We start from the raw sequence: 20,221 nt of genomic DNA, 5'->3' as shown, positions 1-20,221 counted from the left end.
GGCATTTAAGAAGTTGCGGTAGGGCTTACATATCTCCACATTTTTGGGTCATTTTGCTTACAGAGCTGAGAAGTATCATAAAAAGACAAAAAGGGAATGATCTGACCGTGACATATTTCACAAGACGTGCTCTGACATTTCCAGGAACTACAGATCCTGGAAATAAATTGTATTCAAATATTTTTTTTTATTAAAGCCATTCAGATGTTTTTATTTAGTGTTCATGTTTTGCTACACAAAATGAATTGCAAACAGACCCATACTATTTAAAATGCACAACGGTTATCTAAAGCAGCTTCTTGAGCACGGTGTTATTCCGATTTAAAGAATAATTCCACTCCTATGGTATATTTGGATCCACTTCTCTTCCTCTAATGCTCTGTGCACTTCCATTCCTTTCATAACTCAAGCCTACCACAGGGCAGTCATGTGGCACAATCTGCCTACCCTCCCTTTCCCTCGCTTATTCTCTAACCATATTTGTACAGGCATACCCCACTTTTAAGTACAAAATGGGGTTTATTTACTAAAGCTGCAAAGTGCAAAATCAGGCTCCCTTCTGCATAGAAAAAAAAACCTGGACGCTTATTGGTAACAAAGCTTAATTGAACAAGCTGGGGTTAGAAGCTCATTGGGTTCTATGCAGAAGTGAGTCTTATTTTGTACTTTCCAGCTTTAGTAAATAAACCCCATTGTGTACTTAAAAGTGGGGTATGCCTGTAGCTACTCATGTGATGCCTCTCTAGCCTAGCTGAGCCTTCAAGCCCTATATCTCTCTCCTCCCATTCTAGCCCCCCCCCCCTTTTTTTCTTCTTCATCTTCTCTCCTTTCCCCCCCTCTCATTTCCTCTCCCCCCTATTCTTTTTATTCATATTTCACTGTTGTTGGTTAAGTAACTCTTTAAATTCAACTTTGCTCCAGCAATTCATCCCCTAGTTGTCTCTAGCAACTCATCTTTAGCTTTGCTCCAGGAACTCATCTTCTTGTTCTGCTGAAACAACTCATCTGCTCTAGCAACTCTGCTCCTAGCTCCACTCCAGCAACTCATCTCCTAGATCTACTCCAACAACTCATCTTCTAGTTGTGCTCCAGTTACTCATCTTCTAGTTCTGCTGTAACAACTCATCTGCTCCAGCAACTCCTCTCCAAGCTCTGCTAGAGAAACCCATCTCCTAGCTCTACTCCAGCAACTCATCTCCAAGCTCTGCTAGAGAAACCCATCTCCTAGCTCTACTCCAGCAACTCATCTTCTAGTTCTAACTCATCTGCTCCAGCAACTCATCTCCTAGCTCTACTAGAGCAACTCATCTCCTAGCTCTACTAGAGCAACTCATCTCCTAGCTCTACTAGACAACTCATCTCCTAGCTCTGCTCCAGAAACTCATCTCCTAGCTCTTCTCCAGCAACCCAACTCTTAGCTGTGCTCAAGTGATGTCTCTTCAAGTTCTATTCAAGTAGCTTATCTTCTAGCTCTACCACAGAAACGTATCTCCTTCCTTTGCTCCAGCAACTTATCTCCTTCTCCTAGCTCTGTTCTAGTGGCTTATCTTCTAGCTCTACTACAGTGACTCATTTCCTAGTTCTGCTCCAGCAGTTCATCCCCAACTTTGCCCCAAAAACTTTTTTACTGTTCTTCTGCAAATATAAAATAACACAAATTCTGCTTCTAACGCAGACCTTGGTGCCATTGCCAAATTCCAGCATCTTGCCATACTTACTTACTGTGAGATCTTTGTATACAAAGCAAACAACTGCTTCAAACAACACTTCCCAGTTTTAGCTTTTAATGATATAAATACATAAGGATTCTGATGATGCCAAGGTTCTAGGTGTAATCCTGGACTCTGAACTTTTCTTTCAGCCCCACGTCCAATCACTGTCCAAATCTTGCGGCCTCAACCTCCACAACATTTCCAAAATATTCCCCTTCCTAACCAATGACAACACAAAGCTCCTAATTCACTCCTTGGTCATCTCCCACCTCGACTACTGTAACTCCCTCCTCACAGGATTACCTTTACATAGGCTTTCCCCCTTCAGTCTATCATGAATACTTATGCCAGGCTCTGTCAGTAGCAGGAGTGTCTGCTACCCAAGGGTGAACCTAGAGCATTTGGTACCTGGGGGGGATACTTAAGAACACCCCACTGTGCCCCCTGCATACCTCTGCACCCCCAATATCTTTGTCACTACTGTGTACCCCCTCTCCACAACTGCACTTCTGGACCCCTTAACATTACACAGTAACCTGCACCTCTGGACCCCTTTACATTACACAGCCCCCTACACCTCTGGAACACTTTATATTACACAACACACTGCACCTCTGGACCCCTTTACATTACACAGCACCCTGCACCTCTGGACCCCTTTAAATTACACAGCCCCCTGCACCTCTGGACCCCTTTACATTACACAGCACCCTGCGCCTCTGGGGCTCTTTACATTACACAGCCCCCTGCACCTCTGGGCTCCATTACATTACACAGCACCCTGCACCTCTGGACCTCTTTACATTACACAGCACCCGGCACCTCTTTACAGTACACAGCACCCTGCACCTCTGGACCCCTTTATATTACACGGCACCCTGAATCTCTGAAGCCCTTTACATTACCCAACACCCTGCATCTCTGGACCCCTTTACATTACACAGCACGCTGCATCTCTGGACCCCTTTACATTATACACCACCCTGCACCTCTGAACCCCTTTACATTATACAGCCCCCCGCAGCTCTGAACCCCCTGCATGTTACACAGACCCCCATTCAGTGCAGACCCCCCATTCAGTGCAGACCCCCCATTCAGTGCAGACCCCTCTGGCAGGTGTCACCTGGGAGTGACCCGCACCCCACACTCCCTTGAAATGCCACTGCAGCTCGCTTCTCCCTGCTCTAACCTGCCCTGTCACCGCACCACTGCCTAAACCCGCCCTGCTGTCACCACTTCAGTCAAGAAGAGGGGGCGCCGGCCTGACACCCCCCCAGTGTGTGGCACCTGGGGCGGAATGCCCCCCACTTAGTACGCCACTGCAGCTACCCCTCTCTGTCAATCTCTCCATTGGCTTTCGCTCACCCAATGAATTGAATTCAAAATACTAACAACAACTTACAAAACCCCTCACAACTCAGCCCCCAGCTACATTACTAACCTAGTCTCAAAATACCAACCTACTCTTCGTTCCTCCAAAGAACTCCTGCTCTCTTGCTCCCACCTCCTCCCACTCGCCTCCAGGACTTTTCCCAAGCTTCTCCTATCTTATGGAACTCCCTACCTCAATCTGTCTGACTATCTCCTACTCTGTTTGCTTTTAGACAATCCCTGAAAATCTTTCTCTTCAGAGTTCACCCTCCACAGTTATTTCCCTTTGTATCACTTGGCCCTCCCTGCTAGATTATAAGGTCTAATGAGCAGGGCATGGGCATCCACAGGTAGGGGCAAGGAGGGGGGGAAATTCCCCCCCACCCCCGGAATTGTCAAGAAGGTGTTGCAGTTGTCAGTTGCAGTGTCCGCTGTGGCCGCCGCTGACTTTTTAAGTCAGCCGGCTGCTCTCTGTTCTGACACATCTGATGTCCCTCCCTCACCCTCGTCCCAATCATCGGATGAGATGACTCGGCCACACGGCAGCTTGGCTGTTCCACTGCCCCTCTTCAGTGATTGGCTGCCTGCCTGTGTAGGTGTTGTGCAGATCTGGCTGGCGCTGCCCACTCAGTGCAGTCAGTGGCCGAGCCGATGAGCGATACGCTGCCAGTGCCTACTCATCATCGCATCACATGAAATCCTAACCTGAAGTGAGTGGCATATACAGTTGCAAGCAACAGAAGAAGAACCACAGATGACAGCAGTTAGGAAGAGCATTTTGATTTATATATTGCTGGAAAGTTGGACAGATATTACTGGAAAGATATGTCTGTGTATGTGTGTATAGGCTGTTTTCATCAAGATCAAAATATGGCCACAACAGATGTATTGCAATATAAAAAGATGTACAGTCTCTAGGCTATATGTATGTGGGCATGGACTGGGGGTACGCCTGTCCTGAGTAACTTTCAATACAAAGTGAAGCTGAATTACTCAGGCTAGGCATACCATGTCCAAACAAATATAGTCTAGATAATGTACATCTTTTTTATATTCCATGGGTGACCTTAAAATGATCCCCCCCTGAATAAAGTTCTGCGGACGCCCATGGAGCAGGGCCCTCTGATTTCTCCTGTATTGAATTGCATTGTAACTGTACTGTCTGCCCTCATATTGTAAAGTGCCGCACAAACTGTTGGCACTATATAAATCCTGTATAATAATAATTGTTTTATGTGTACCTAGGGAAGCGTGAATTTTATGTTAGGTCCTGGTGGTAGTAGAACATAATATTGGCTTTGAGTATGCAAAACAGAAAAACGTCTTTGCTCTTTAGCACTTTTATAACATTTGCGTGTTTTATGTCTTCATTTGCAGGTATCACTATTTTGGGACTCTACAGAATTGGAGGTGTGAACTCGAAAGTTCAGAAGTTGATGAATACAGTTTTCTGTAAGTATTTTTTTTACTCTAGGTATAAGATGACATAGGAATGTTTCTGGCACACATTCCAAAATAATAGCAATGATATATATTCAACTTTCCTATTTTTTATTTAAAAAAAAACAAGCCTGTGTAATATAAAGCAAGTAAAGGACATAGTACACAGTTAAATGAGCCCAATTCAGCTTTTTACAAAGCAGAAAGACAGATATTTTTTTTTTTGTACAGAGTTCAGGGTTTAGGGGTGTGCCGTGTACAGAGTGCAGGGTTTAGAGTTGCGCTGTGTACAGAGTGTAGGGTTCAGGGGTGTACTGTGTACAAAGTGCAGCGTTTAGGGGTGTGCTGTGCACAGAGTGCAGGGTTTAGGGGTGTGCTGTGCACAGAGTGCAGGGTTTAGGGGTGTGCTGTGCACAGAGTGCAGGGTTTAGGGGTATACTGTGTACCAAGTGCAGGGTTTAGGGGTGTGCCGTGTACAGAGTGCAGGGTTTAGAGTTGTGCTGTGTACAGAGTGCAGGGTTCAGGGGTGTACTGTGTACAAAGTGCAGGGTTTAGGGGTGTGCTGTGTACAGAGTGCAGGGTTTAAGGGTGTACTGTGTACAAAGTGCAGGGTTTAGGGGTGTGCTGTGTACAGAGTGCAGGGTTTAGGGGTGTGCTGTGTACAGAGTGCAGGGTTTTTTGCTACGTTCACAAGGTAGTATCTGGACATTTTTGTGGAGTTTAGCTTTAAAGGGGTTGTAAACTTTCTGAATTTATTCCCTCTTGAGAAGAGGAGATTAAGGGGGGATATGATCAACATGTACAAATACATAAGTGGTCCATATAGTGAACTTGGTGTTGGGTTATTCACTTTAAGGTCATCACAGAGGACAAGGGGGCACTCTTTATGTCTAGAGGAAAAGAGATTTCATCTCCAAATACGGAAAGGCTTCTTCACATTAAGAGCTGTGAAAATGTGGAATAGACTCTCTACAGAGGTGGATCTGGCAGTGGATTGCTTTAAAAAAGTCCTGGAGTCTTTCCTAAATGTACATAATATAACTGGGTACTGATATTTATAGGTAAAGTTGATCCCGAGAAAATCCGATTGCCTCTCAGGGGGATCAGGAAGTAATTTTTTTCCCCTGCTATAGCCAATTGGATCATGCTTTGCTGGGGGGTTTTCGCCTTCCTCTGGATCAACTGTGGGTAAAGGATTGTGTATATAGGATTGTATCTTTTTTTTATGGTTGAACTGGATGGACTTGTGTCTATTTTCAACCTGACTAACTATGTAACTATGTAATGGTTTTGCACATAGCAGCCCCGATCCTCTTTTTCTGGGGTCTATACTCCTAGTGGGTTGGGGTTCTTCAATTTCTCATCAGCTCTAGAAAAAAATAAAAAATAAATGTAATTATTTTGCTCAATGCATTTGCTTCCGTGGAACAACTGTTATATTTAAAAAAAAAAAACAATTCTTAAAGAAATCTGGAAGATAATCTCACTAAGAATGAGAGTAAAATATGAATTGCTGTTTCATTTGGATAAAAAAAAGGGTCTACATACCTGACCTTGTTACACTTGGCTAGCTAAAGAAAGGGGCTACTATACACATCTAATTAGATAAAAATGGTGCACTCATGTACGCTGTAAAAGCACAAAATAATATTCAGGGCAAGCTGACATTGTCATATCTCAGAACAAGCCTCTTCTTGCAGGATATGGGTTTTATAATCGTGGCTTTTATGAATAGACTATTCAAAAACATCTTTAAAACTTTTTGAAGCGAGAGTCGCTTTTAAATGTTATGCTGAAAAAGGTGGGCATTATGAGAGGTGATGCGGGACTCAGATTGATGAATATTACATCTAATATTTCAAGTGCACATGTACTCCTACTGAAGCTTATCAGTTGAGCACCCCTGCCGTATACATTATAGTTGTCATCAGGGCCAGATTTATAAGGGGGCAAAAGGGGCAATTGCCTCGGGGCCTCCCTCTATACAAAAGTTATATAAAACAATATTAAAAAATGATATATAAATTAATAAAAAAATAAAAATAATATAAAATGTATAATAAAAACATACTTTCTTTTATGAAATATATCTTGGGAAGTAATATTTTGCCAACCATCATCTGTAAAACTTGGGACTGGTATAGTGTATCCTTTTTCAAAAAAAAATTTTCTAGGCTCATAGAGCACTATGACTGTGTGTGTGTGTGTGTGTGTGTGTGTGTGTGTGTGTATATGAGATCTCAGAATGACGTTGTGTCATGCAATTTAAAAATGTGCAACTGTCATTGAAAATGTAAACCAACTTTTTGTTTAAGCCCCCCCCCCCCCCCCCCCATGGCTCTGGGTGCCATACGGTGACAAATGGTATCTGGTGACTTTTCTCACATTTTTTTTTTGTTTAGTCCAGCAGGACCCCTGAGAATCTCCTGTACAAATACTGACTTTCTCATATAGGGTATGCTCCCGCATATGGCAGTGCTCTGACCCAGTGATAGGCTGATCAGGTACCAAGTCCTATTAAAATGGTCCAGCAGCACTGACAAAAAGATGCTTGAGAAGTTGCTTAATTGGTAGGTTTTAGGGAGAGTACGGGTTTTCTTTTCTTGAACTTTGAACTTGTTGTTACCATATAGGTAAATTGCCAGTGTTCACAATATTTATAGTTTAGGTCATTTTGGATTTTGATGTCCTGTGTTTGGAACAGATTGCACTTGTGTATTTTTTTTGACTGATTAAATGGTCAAGATGGTAAATGTAGGAAGTGGCCTTAACCTACGTCTACTGTTTGAAAAAAGTTTTCCAACAGTCCTGTTCGACAGAAATTGATTGTTATACCGACTTCGGTGGAGCAGGAATGGCCATAGATGAAGCGTAATTCAGCCGGTTCAGCAAGTGCTGTCCAAATTTCAATCCATATATGGCTACTCCTGCCCAACAAAACTTGATATAACAATCAACTACTGTCGAACAGGACGATTGGAAAACATTTTTCAATCAGTGGCCGCAGCTAGTCGAACGTGATCAGTGTATACTGACTGCAGAGGATCCGCCTCAGGCCCAGCCGCCTCTGCATTTACCCAGTGTGCGGTTAGGGAGATATAGTGTCCCCGACCATGCTTACTGGTCCACGTATCCGTAGTTAGGTGGACCTTGCCACAGGTGGCGTTGCGCAGTGCACGCCTGATTTTGTCCCCCACTTGGTTGTGCAGGGAAGGGATGGCTCGCCTGGAAAAGTAGTGGCGGCCGGGCACGACGTACTGTGGGACAGCCAATGCCATCAGGCTTTTAAAACTCTGCGTCTCCACCAGACAGAATGACAGCATTTCAAAGGCCAGGAATTTTGAAATGCTGGCATTCAGGGCCAGGGATCGAGGATGGGTAGGCGGTACTTCCTCTTCCGCTCCAGTGTTTGGGAGATAGAGAACTGAACACTTCCATGGGACATTGTGGACATGGTTGGTGACCCAGGTGGTAGTGTTGCTGACAGATCCTCTGTTTGCGGGGTGGCAGGTGCCACTGTCACTACAGAGGTGGATGAAGGGGCAGAGACTGCAGCAGAAGAGGAAACAGAGACCTTTCTTGGTTTTTGAGGTGTCTACTCCACTGCAGCTCGTGCTTTGCACTTAGATGCCTGGTCATGCAGGTTGTGCTCAGGTTGAGAACGTTTATGCCTCACTTCAGGCTCTGATTGCACAGCATGCAAACCATTCGTGTCTTGTCATCAGGGCAGGACTTACCATTGGGCTTGACTGGGCTCAAGCCCATGGGCCCCGCCCAATAGGGGGCCCCGCAGGCCCTGCCGAGATACATAGCCGAGTGTACACGGTTTGGCTCCACTCACAGTCATGCCCAGCCCCGCCCTATGATGGACATAATACAGGGACTGGGTGTGACTGTGAGCCGAACCAAGTACACTCAGCTACTCTCGGCTCCGCTTGGGACTGTGAGAGGACCCGAGAGCTGCTGAGAGCTGCCAAGAGGACCCAAGAGCCACCGAGAGCTGCCAAGAGGACCCAAGAGCCGCTGAGAGCTGCCAAGAGGGCCCGAGAGCCGCCGAGAGCTGCCAAGAAAGGACCCGAGCGCCATTTTTATACTTCAAGACTGCAATGACAAGCCTGCAAATGACACTGGGGCAAGGCTGCAAATGACAAGGCTACACTGACAAGGCTGCAATGACACTGGACAAGGCTGCAGATGGATGGGCAAGGCTGAAGATGGACATGGATAAGAAAATTCCCTCCTAAACTTGGGGTGCATGTTATACGCGTGTTATACGCCGATAAATACGGTAATGTATAGAAGGTAGGGCCCGAAAGTGACTCAAGCCCAAGGGCCCCCACCACCCTAAGTCCTGCCCTGCATGGTGGTATTTGATCACCTCGGCGGTTTTTATTTTTTGTGCTATAAACAAACTATTGACGTCGTCCCATGCACAAGCGGCCTGCGCGCCCTCTGAGGGGCGCACGTGGCGCTCTCTGTGATCAGCAAGTCTATGAGACTCGCTGGATCACAGATCGGAGTAAGGGGTCGATCCCGACCCCTTACCACGTGACCAGCTGTCAGCCAATGACAGCTGATCATGTGATGACAACAGAGCCGATAATGGGCTATTTTTCCTCCTCACGCTGAAAAAAAAACCCGATCACCGGCGGCCATGAGAGGGACATCAGTCCCTCTCACGGCGAGCTGGCGCCAGCTCACCAGTGCCCACCTGCCCCGTGCCAGTGCCGCCCATCAGTGCCCACAGTGCCACCCATCATTGCCTAAACAACACTGCTGCACCTCAGTGCCACATATCAGTGCCCATCAGTGTCATTTACTAGTGCCCATCAGTGCCGCCCATCAGTGTCCATCAGCGCCACCTATCAGAGCCACGTATCAGTGCCACCTATCAGTACCCATCAGTCCCATCCATCATTGGTACCCATCAGTGGTACCCATCAGTGCCACCCATCAGTGCCGCCTTATCTGTGCCCATCAGTGCCGCCTTATCTGTGCCCATCAGTACTGGATTATCTGTCCCCATCAGTGCCACCTTGTCTGTGCTGCCTTAACTGTGCCTATCAGTGCCCACCAGTGCAGCCTATCAGTGGCCACCAGTGCCGCCTATCAGTACCCACCAGTGCCGCCTCATCAGTGCATATCAATGAAGGACAAAAATTACCTGTTTGCTAAATTTTATAACAAACTATTAAACATGATTTTTTATTTATTTGCATCTGTTTTTGTTTGTTTAGCAAAAAAAACTCCCAGCTGTAATTAAATACCACCAAAAGAAAGCTCTATTTTTGGAGAAAAATGATAAACATTTCATTTGGGTACAGTGTAGCATGACCGCGCAATTGTCATTCAAAGTATGACAGCGCTGAAAGCTGAAAAATAGCTTGGGCAGGAAGGGGCTGAAAGTGCCCTGTAGGCAAGTGGTTAAGGCAGCCAGGCTTTTCTTGTCTGTTTTGTTTCCATGGTTACCAAAGCTTCTAACTACAGTGGGAGGTGACAAAAGCTGACAACCCCATGATCAGCCAAAATATTATGACCACCCCATGAAAAAAAAAATCTTTTTTGAAAAACAAAAAAATAATCATTTCATTTAGAGAAAGAGAGAGAGAAGAAAGAAAGTGCATTTTTGAAAGAAGGGGTGAGAAAAGGGAAGTGGGCTTATAAAAAGTGGGGGCTGAGCAGGGGTGATTTTGGAGGAGCTAGGTGTGCCGGAGGGCTTTCAGAGCGCTTTGGGTAAAAATGAATGTAAAAAGAGGCATAGAGGAGAGTGACCCTTGCTGGAAGAAAAGCAAAAGCAAAAGCCTACAGCACCTGGTTTTCCCAGGCGGTCTCCCATTCAAGTACTAACCAGGCCCGACCCTGCTTAGCTTCCGAGATTAGACGAGAGCGGGCTCATTCAGGGTGGTGTGGCCGTAGGCAATGATAAGGCTCTCTTTCAAACCTCTTGTACTTGTCACCAACAGCCTGGCTCTGCCTTTTAGTATTAAGCAAGACCACTTACTGTTATTAGTGGGAATGCTTTAGCAGTCCCACTATTGTTATTCATTTTTTTATTTATTAATCGTCATCTTCTTATTATTATTCTGTACGTTTTTTGGCTCTGCGTAACTTTTGCATACTTTCTGCTATTAAAGCCATTCAACTTTTAAAATGTTCAGCTTTTTAGTTGATGATGGGATGTCTTCAACTTTTTTTCTACTATTTATACTTTTTAAAATATTAAGCTTTGTAACATTTTTTTTAACATTGAAGTCAATGAGAGCATGCTTAAAATACGTAAAATCTTCTTCCGCTGCCAAAAGTTTCAGCTCCTTCATACTTTTACCTACAGACGCCAAACAAACTTTAAAGCGTTCACAAAATATTCAGCTATCTTGCTATATCTTTTCAGTTTGATATCTTTTACAGTTTTTGTGAAAAAGCTGTTTAAGTTTAGTGATCATTTCAGAAAATTTCATTAAATCAACCACTAGAGATCCACGCTATAGCCGAATGAAAGCGACAGCGCGGACCTGCTTTGCCGGGACGACGTCTATTGACGTCGTCCCGTGCACGAGCGGCCTGCGCTCTCCCTGAGGGGTGCACATGGTGCTCTCTGTGATCAGCGAGTCTATGAGACTCGCTGGATCACAGATCGGAGTAAGGGGTCGATCTTGACCCCTTACTACGTGACCAGCTGTCAGCCAATGACAGCTGATCATGTGATGACAACAGAGACGGTAATGGGCTATTTTTCCTCCTCATGCTGAAAAAAAAGGCTGATCACTGGCGGCTGTGAGAGGGACATTAGTCCCTCTCATGGCGAGCTGGCGCCAGCTCCCCAGTGCCTACCTGATCCCAGTTGAAGTCCACTCGTGACGTAACGCATAGGAAACCGGAAGTGACGTTCCTACCGTCCACCGATCTGTTTAGCTGTATGTGCCTGCCTATTCGCTCCTGTTTGTGAGTAGTTTTATCTTTACAATAAATCGCTTGTTTTAAATTACTACACCATGGAGGATATCTTTCACTTCTTATTTTGAGCATTGTTTGTCGGCCAAAACCGCAAGGAAGAGCGGCACTGTCAGAAGTCCCAGCCACAGCCTATCTGACCCCCCGGAATTCCCCCTGCAAATTTGTTGTCTTGCTGTATACCTTGCAGCTGTGAGGTAATTATTTAGGAATACCAGCACTGACACGGGACACCGTTTGGAGGAGAGCTATTTTTGCACATTGCACTTTATGTTTGGTTGTGAAATCACACTCTAAAGTTGCACGATTGGACTGTGTATGGGATACTTTATCGAGATCCACATTTTTGCTGCTATTTTGCTGCTACTCTGTTTCCTTTTGTATCAAGGAATATAATATTACTTCTCTCTGTTTTTTGCACGTTTTAGATCATCGTTTTTAAAGTATCCATAGAATCTTTTTTAGATCATTTTATCACATTGATTTATTGGTACATATTTGTTTGTAGTTTAATCACAGATGCTTCACCTTTTTTCTATATACACATTGCAATATTAACCAATTATATGCACTTTATAGCCTTAGACACATCTTCGCTTATTTCTAGACACTGGAATGATGCACAAGCACATTATATATCAGATGTTTATTTCAATGCAACTTTATAAGTTTTAAGTATTAAGCACTATCGCACTTATTTCTTATTCACACTTTGAGGAGAATTGTTAGTCTCTATTTACCTTATGAGTTTTATTTCTTTCTTGGTATCTAAGGAAGCGCAACACAGTGTTGCATGACCGCGCAATTGCCAGTTAAAGCAACACAGTGCCATATCGCAAAAAAATGGCCTGGTCAATTTTCCAGAGGTCAAGGGTTTAAACTGTCCAAATACTTAAATATGGCTTCCTTGTGGCTAGGGATGAATGAGTTGGGTTCAGATCTGAAATCAATCCGAATCCAGTTTGCCCAAACCTAGGGAAACGGTCCCATGATCACGTCCCCTGCTTACACAATGACCTGCACAGGAAGGTCTACCTGATAAAGTCTTGTGATTAGTCCAACTTTAGTAGTAACAAACTGTTGAGAAGAATAAAGAAGAGCATGAGCAGGAGATATAATTCCTTGAGGAGTTTTGTGTGCAGTATTGTCCATAGTTACACGCTGGGATAAGCTTGGTTTTGGTCCGTGCCCAGAAGTTACCATACTGCTGGCCTAGAGAGCTGCAGGCAGGAGATTCATCACCCCGCAGTTGCTTGTATACTTAGGGGCCAGGGTGGTCTTGATACCATTGGCCTAATATACCATTGGCCACTTTGTTCTTAAAGGGTCATTGTTCTAACATTATCCAATATTAGGACAATGACACTTTAAGGATATAGTTGTTACATGATTGCATCCCCACTGGCTCAGTGATCTGACATCAATGAGCTACTATGGCCACAAGGCCACATTAGGTCAATGATGTCTCAATCACCCCCCTCCTTTGTTATGTGCAGCTGTAGAGTAGAAAATCTCCTGGACACAGGTCACTGGATCAGCAGGAATGCAATCATGGGCAGCACAGTGGTGTAGAGGTTAGCACTCTTGCCTAGCAATAAAACAGTCGCTGGTTTGAATCCCAACCACAGCACTACCTGCCTGGAGTTTGCATGTTCTCCCTGTGCCTGCGTGGGTTTTCTACAGGTACCCTGGTTTCCTCCCACACTCCAAATACATGCAGGTAGGTTAATTGGCTTCTGTCCAAAAATTGGCCCTATTATATGAATGGGGACCTTGGAGTGTGGGCTCCTTGAGGGTAGGGACCAATGTGAGTGCACAATGTACAGGGATAGGGACAATTGTAGACACTCACTCAGGTTGAACTAGATGGGCTGGTGTCTTTATTCAACCTTACTTACTATGTAACTATGTGATAGCTTTGCCCTTTTAGAATCATGGACCTAATATGGCCATGTGGCCATAATAGGTCAATATGTCAAGAGCATCCCTGCTTCCTTGTACACAAGCATATGTGGGGAATCTCATGCCTGCAGCTCATTGGGCCAACAGTATGGCTAACTTCTGGGTTTGGGGTGCTTGTAGCAGAGGCATCAATAAACCCCATAGTTTATTGGTGATAATGACATCAACAATAAATCTCAGCTTTTGTGTCAATGGCAGAAATAATAACCCACACACTTCGAGTTATATTCAGAGGCAGTGATACTAAAGACCCTTTATTAGTGTTAAGTGCTGAGGTCAGCAATAATTTGGTGGCAGTGGTAGCAATAATAACCCTTCTTTATTGGAGCGAGTGGCAGCAATAATAACCCACTCTTATCAGTGGCAGTGGCAGGAATAATTATCCCCCTTTTTTGGCAGCAGCAATAAATACCACCCTTTCATTGATTTTCATCTGGAACAAAAATGAACCCGCCTCTATTGGTGTTTAGTGGTTACTTACCTATACATATGCTCCCCCACTGTTATCTCCCTCCCTGATGATGTTGAACCAAAACTATACTATCCCCATCAGGCAAAAGGTCACTGCACCCCAAAAGGCAGTGCATCATTACAGTGGAACGCACTACTGCTACTCTGCATTGTCCTAAAACCTCTGAGATAGCCCATGGGGATGCCTACACTGCGGGACAATGTACAAAATGTTGGCAACTATGCAGTTAGGACCTCATGGGCTACAAAAGAAAGTTCCAGGGACTGCCACTTCAACAGCCCTGCACTAGGATTCCACAAGCAAATAATATTGCATTCCGCACACCTCCTCATGACCACTCTGTGGGTAAATGCAGCTTGATGTGGTGGGCAAAAAACACATGGAGTCCAATGAAGTAACAGGAATATATTGTCTCAAAAGTCCAACAATGCAAACAGACTGGGTGGGAAGGCTACCTGGGCGGGAACCAGGGCAGGACTTACCATTGGGCTTGACTGGGCTCAAGCCCATGGGCCCCGCCCAATAGGGGGCCCCGCAGGCCCTGCCGAGATACATAGCCGAGTGTACACGGTTTGGCTCCACTCACAGTCATGCCCAGCCCCGCCCTATGATGGACATAATACAGGGACTGGGTGTGACTGTGAGCCGAACCAAGTACACTCAGCTACTCTCGGCTCCGCTTGGGACTGTGAGAGGACCCGAGAGCCGCCGAGAGCTGCCAAGAGGACCCAAGAGCCACTGAGAGCTGCCAAGAGGGCCCGAGAGCCGCAGAGAGCCGCCGAGAGCTGCCAAGAGGACCCAAGAGCCGCTGAGAGCTGCCAAGAGGGCCCGAGAGCCGCAGAGAGCCGCCGAGAGCTGCCAAGAAAGGACCCGAGCGCCATTTTTATACTTCAAGACTGCAATGACAAGGCTGCAAATGACACTGGGGCAAGGCTGCAAATGACAAGGCTACACTGACAAGGCTGCAATGACACTGGACAAGGCTGCAGATGGATGGGCAAGGCTGAAGATGGACATGGATAAGGCTGCATTGATGGACATTTAAATGTAAGTTTTTTTTCCTTAAAATTCCCTCCTAAACTTGGGGTGCATGTTATACGCGTGTTATACGCCGATAAATACGGTAATGTATAGAAGGTAGGGCCCGAAAGTGACTCAAGCCCAAGGGCCCCCACCACCCTAAGTCCTGCCCTGCTTGTCATCAGCACATTGTCTGAAGAACTGTCATGCTAGGGAACTCCTTGGACCTGGCTTTGGTGTGCTCGGTCCCTTGCTGCATTGGGCAGTAGCAGGCGTACTGTCTAGGGGACGGATGCTCCGCTTTTGCACCCTGCTCCCTCTTCTGATGTGCTGGTGGCTCTGTGCAACCACCGCCTCTTCCTCTGAACTACACAGGTCACCTGCATGACGTTGATTCCATGTGGGGTCGAGGACCTCATCATCCTCCACATCATCTTCCACCCCGTCTTCACCCCTGCCCTCCTTGTCGGTCCGCACAATTGCAAAAGCAGCAGCAGTTGGCACCTGTATTTCGTCATCATCCGAGACGTGCTGTGATGGTCCTCCCATGTACTCATCTTGAAACATAAGTGGTTGGGTATCGGTGCACTCAATTTCTTCCACTTCTGGGGCAGGGCTAAGTGGCTGGCCCTGGGAAACCCTGCTAACAGAGTCATCAAAGAGCAGAAGAGACTGCTGCATGATTTGGGGCTCAGACTGCTTGGCTGATTTGAGGTGAAAGACTGATGGACATCGGCTGCAGGTGCCAACTCTGATCTTTCAGCAGGAGACTGTGTGGGAGACAATGTTAAGAAACTGGAGGCACTGTCAGCAACCCAATCTACTATCGCCTGTACTTGTCCTGGCCTCAACATTCGTAGAGCCGCATTAGGCCAGACCAAATCCCGCTGATGAAGTGTGTGTCTCACTAAATACAGATATGCAGAAAATGCAGCAAAATATATATTTTTTGCCCTAAATGGGTGTTTTTAAAATAGCAGAATAGACCAACAGTATCTAAAGGGTGTATCTCACAGTAACATATGCAGTGCTGGCGCACTGAGCTTGCATAAAATGCCCGCCGACACCAACCTAACTAACAGATGGATAAAAGTTATCTTTTCTCTGGCACTGGGCTCAGGGCAGTGTAAAAAGATTGTGCACTGCACCCACACAACAAAGTCAAGGTAGATCACTGAGTAATTAGATTTCTGAATCAGGACTCCTATCTAATTCTCTCCCTCAAAGCAGCAGCAGCAACCTTTCCCTAAAAGCAGAGTGACGTGCTGTGCTATGTGCCTCTAGCTTATATAGAGTCTGGGTTACATGCTGCACTGGTCAATCACAGACATGCCATTAGTAGGCATGACTGTGATGGCTTCTAAGGGCACATGAGTTAAACAAATGTTGATTGGCTGCCCTGCAGCTTTTTAAAATGCGCCATTATATTGCCAAACACCGAATTCAAACCCGAACATACAGTAAATTGTTCGGGTTCGGGTACCAAAAACCCAAATATCCGGTACGAACCCAAACTTTACAGTTCGCTCAACCCTATTCATCAACAATGTTTAGGTAGGTTGTGTATGTCAAAGTAGCATCCACAATTGCAATGGCAGGGCCCAAGGTTTCCCAGCAGAACATTGCCAAAAGCATTACACTGCCTCCGCCGGCTTGCCTTCTTCCCATATGGCATCCTTTCCCCAGGTACTGTAAGTGACACACACACACACACACACACACACACACACACACACACACACACACACACACTTGGCCATCCATATGATAGAATAAAACATGATTTATAAGACCAGGCTTCCCACTTTCATGGCTCAGTGGCCCAGTTCTGATGCTCACATGCCCATTGTATTAGCTTTTGGCTGTGGACACGAGTCAGCATGGGAACCCTGACCGGTCTGCAGCTTGGCAGCCTCATACACAACAAACTGTGATGCCCATTTTTTATGCTTTCAACACATCAACGTCAAGAACAACATGTTTACTTGCTGCCTAATATATTCCACTGACTTTCAGATACCATTGTAATGAAATAATCAGTGTTATTTCTGTTATTCCCATGCCAGTGGTCATACATTTTTGGCCGATCGGTATATTATATCTTTGTCTGCATGTACTAGGAAGTTGTTAAACATCACAATGTACTTTTTCTATGCCAGCCATCAGGAGGCTGAAGGTCAGACTTGGCTGGACTCACGGATCCCTGTGGAGAATTTGTACAGTTTAGGAACATGTTTGTGGAATAAGCGGGTTTATATTTCAGGTTTAATAGACTTGCTGACTGTACCAGCCATAAATCTAATTTTTTTTTATTATTATTTTGTTTTAATTTTAAAGCTCCTAAAGCACCTCCTGATATGGATCTTGATTTAGAGCTATGGGACAATAAAACGATAACCAGCGCTCTGAAAAACTACCTCAGGTGAGTAAATTCCTTGTAGACTTTTTGCTTTACAGTTTAGTGTATAAGCAATAATAGTATATTATACATTGTGCTGCTACACTTCAAATGCAATTATGTCCAGTTTATTGTTAATAAGAGAAGTCATTTTTTTTAATTTTTTATTCATACTTACCTAGGTGGATGCTGCATCTGTTCCTCACCACCTCTTCACTGAGAACCGACTCACGGAACACCACCGATGGCTCGGTTGTCACAGATCCCAGAGAGGAGAGCTGCTGATTGTCAGTCGGCGTCTCTCCTCTCTGCTTCTCCAAGCTCATTGGAGCGTAGAACTGCATCAATTAAAGCAGCTGACGGATTCAGACTTGGAAGTAAGGATGACAACTGATGGCAGTAAGGTTAGCGGAGAGCGGACTTCAGACCACTCGCAACTGAAAACGGGTCTCAGGAGTGCAAAACAAATTACACTCCTGTGACCCAGAGGAGAAGCCCAGCCTAAAAATCTCAGGCTGGACTTCTCCTTTAAAGGATCAGTGAATTGTGATTGGTTGAGGAGAGCTGTAAAAGGTAAAGCCTTTCCTTATAGGCCATTTAATGTGGCAGCCAATCACAGTGAACACATTGGGCTTTATCACTTACCTGAAAAGTCATCTGCAGACACAGGGATTTCTGCAAACAGAATTACAGTATATCAAATATGCATCAGTGACATCCATGAATTGAGATTTCCGGAAATGTTGAAGCCATGAGAAAAAAAGTTTTTTTTTTTTTTCTGGAAAAATTGTGGAAAAATCTATTTGGAGTAGTTTTACAAATTGAAAGTTGTGTTGTTACACTGGGAATGTTGCAGTTGCTTTTTCAATTTTTATTTTTTATTACGAATGAAATAACAAGGACTGTAAATGTTAAGAACATTTCAAGAGGTAACCAACATCCTTCCATCATAATAATGTAAAAGCTTCCTGCCAGTATGCATTTTCAGTTATTGACAATGCTGATCCAGAAGCATATATTGCTCTTGCAAGGAATTGATAAATGTTCTCCTGATTTTCAGGTGTCATTTGTATCTATAAATGACGGTATTGTTTATTTCTGGGAGGCCGTGGTTTGTAACACTTCCTTACTTGAAGATGCTGCTGGTGTAGAAACACTTTGTGATGATCCAGAAGCATCAGAAAGAGTGTTTCTGGAATTAGAATTCTGGAGAACACTAGTCCTTTTCATTTCATTCCATAAAGTATTTTTAGAGTCTTTAGGGCATCTCTGGCATGCCAGGATGTTTTGTCATCCTTGTAGCATTTGGAAAATAATGTTTCTTCTTACAGTATTTGCCAATTGCAGCTTTGCTCGCCGCAGAAATTGCGCTGTGGAAATGTTTTCAAACTAGATATTGGTGTCATCATTTTACTGAGAGGAGAAAAAGAAACAAACAATTTACTGAGCAGACTATAGGGAAACATGCTGTGATGGTGGAGAACATTAATAGGAATAATTTAAAGGTTATAAAGATAAACTAATTTGTCAGGCAAATGTACCCTCTTACCTGTCATTTAAGGCATGAGAGGACAGAAACTATTATCTACTGTATTCAAACAATCACCCAACTGTAGGAGGTACAAGATGGAGCCCACAAGCAAACTAAACTACAGCCTTTCCTCTGCAATGCCCCCCTAGTGGGAGAAATTCATATCTCTCGTTTGAGAATTGCATTGAGATACAGTGTTACCGTACTTGAATTGTATTCCAGCATTTGCTTGACTTCAGCTAAGAGAATGAACAATAATTTAAGACTTTACATAAAATCTCAGAAATCTTTCATCAAGGTCTTAATGTTTTATAGTTTGAATACCATGTCATAGATATATTATTTATCATTGTAAAAGAACATATTCCACACATTTTATTTTTCGGAAACAAAACCCAACAGAAAAAAGTTCTTTCCCAGGTTCTTCATTTTTTTCTAGGCCTTCCCACCTCTATCCATGAAGGTGTGCATCCTCTTTAGACTAGTTCACAGTTGGCTCAGTTGAGTAGTATTCATGCTTCATGGTATGCTGGGGAAGCTTTCTTTCATATAACACTGTAAAAAGTTGCTCATTTTCTCATCACATTTTCTCTTCGGTGCCCATTCATGTATACCTAATTCTTAATACTTCATAAAGGGAATGTACTGTATAGAAAACTTGATTTTAGCATGTCTGGCATCACTGATATAACATTGAACCAGCTAGGAGGAGCAATGTATTTAGTTTTAGTTTCTCAAAGAAGTGCACTTCTTTAAAATGTAAACCTGATTGTATCTGCCGATTTACAAAAATATTTCAGTATTCATGTGCAAATTCTGACTATAGTAAAGGTTAACTCCGGGAATGGGACAAAATACACCCTTACAGTGGGGCTTCCTGCTCACTGCAAGACATAAATGCTTGTGCAGTCTAGGGGTGCTGGCATAAGATGTATTACCCATCCTATCCCTCATTTCAGAAGGCTCTAGCACTGTTCTGAAACTCCGGGCTGTGGGTGGTCCCTTGGTGTCATCACATACAATGCAGGGCTATCAACCCTGAATTGTGTGTGAGGAGACGAGCATACGACTACAGCCTGAAGAAACGTACTCCTAATGCCCCGTACACACGATCGGACTTTCCAACAACAAAACCGTGGATTTTTGTTCGAAGGATGTTGGCTCCAACTTGTCTTGCATACACACGGTCACACAAATGTTGGCCAACAATTACGGACGTAGTGACGTACAAGACGTGCGTGATATCTCCATTACAAACTCTAGTTTTACAAGACCGAGCGCTTCTGGCTCATACTTGATTCCGAGCATTTGTGGACTTTTGTCTGACGGACTTGTGTACAAACATTTTTTGGCGGAAAATTTGA

General features: G+C 44.4%; 1 protein-coding gene and 1 non-coding gene across 2 annotated transcripts in view; one reads left to right on the top strand and one right to left on the bottom strand.

The window, feature by feature from the left end:
• The window catches only part of ARHGAP42 (Rho GTPase activating protein 42), a 531,185-nt gene that overhangs the window by 474,102 nt on the left and 36,862 nt on the right, over window positions 1-20,221 (top strand). The window contains exons 14-15 of the mRNA XM_077484403.1: window positions 4,461-4,535; window positions 17,266-17,350. Of these exons, the coding sequence (XP_077340529.1) occupies window positions 4,461-4,535; window positions 17,266-17,350 (160 nt within the window). The remainder of the gene's footprint in view (window positions 1-4,460; window positions 4,536-17,265; window positions 17,351-20,221) is intronic.
• On the bottom strand, window positions 10,323-10,441 carry LOC143984505 (5S ribosomal RNA). Its single transcript, XR_013274892.1, has one exon. It is a non-coding gene; the product is annotated as a 5S ribosomal RNA (ribosomal RNA).

Source organism: Lithobates pipiens, unplaced genomic scaffold (assembly GCF_037356315.1).
Source record: "Lithobates pipiens isolate NorthernLeopardFrog02 unplaced genomic scaffold, aLitPip1_a1.2 Scaffold_16, whole genome shotgun sequence".
NCBI lineage: Eukaryota > Metazoa > Chordata > Amphibia > Anura > Ranidae > Lithobates > Lithobates pipiens.
Note: the sequence above shows the minus strand (reverse complement) of the source record. Positions and strands in the feature narration are given on the sequence as shown.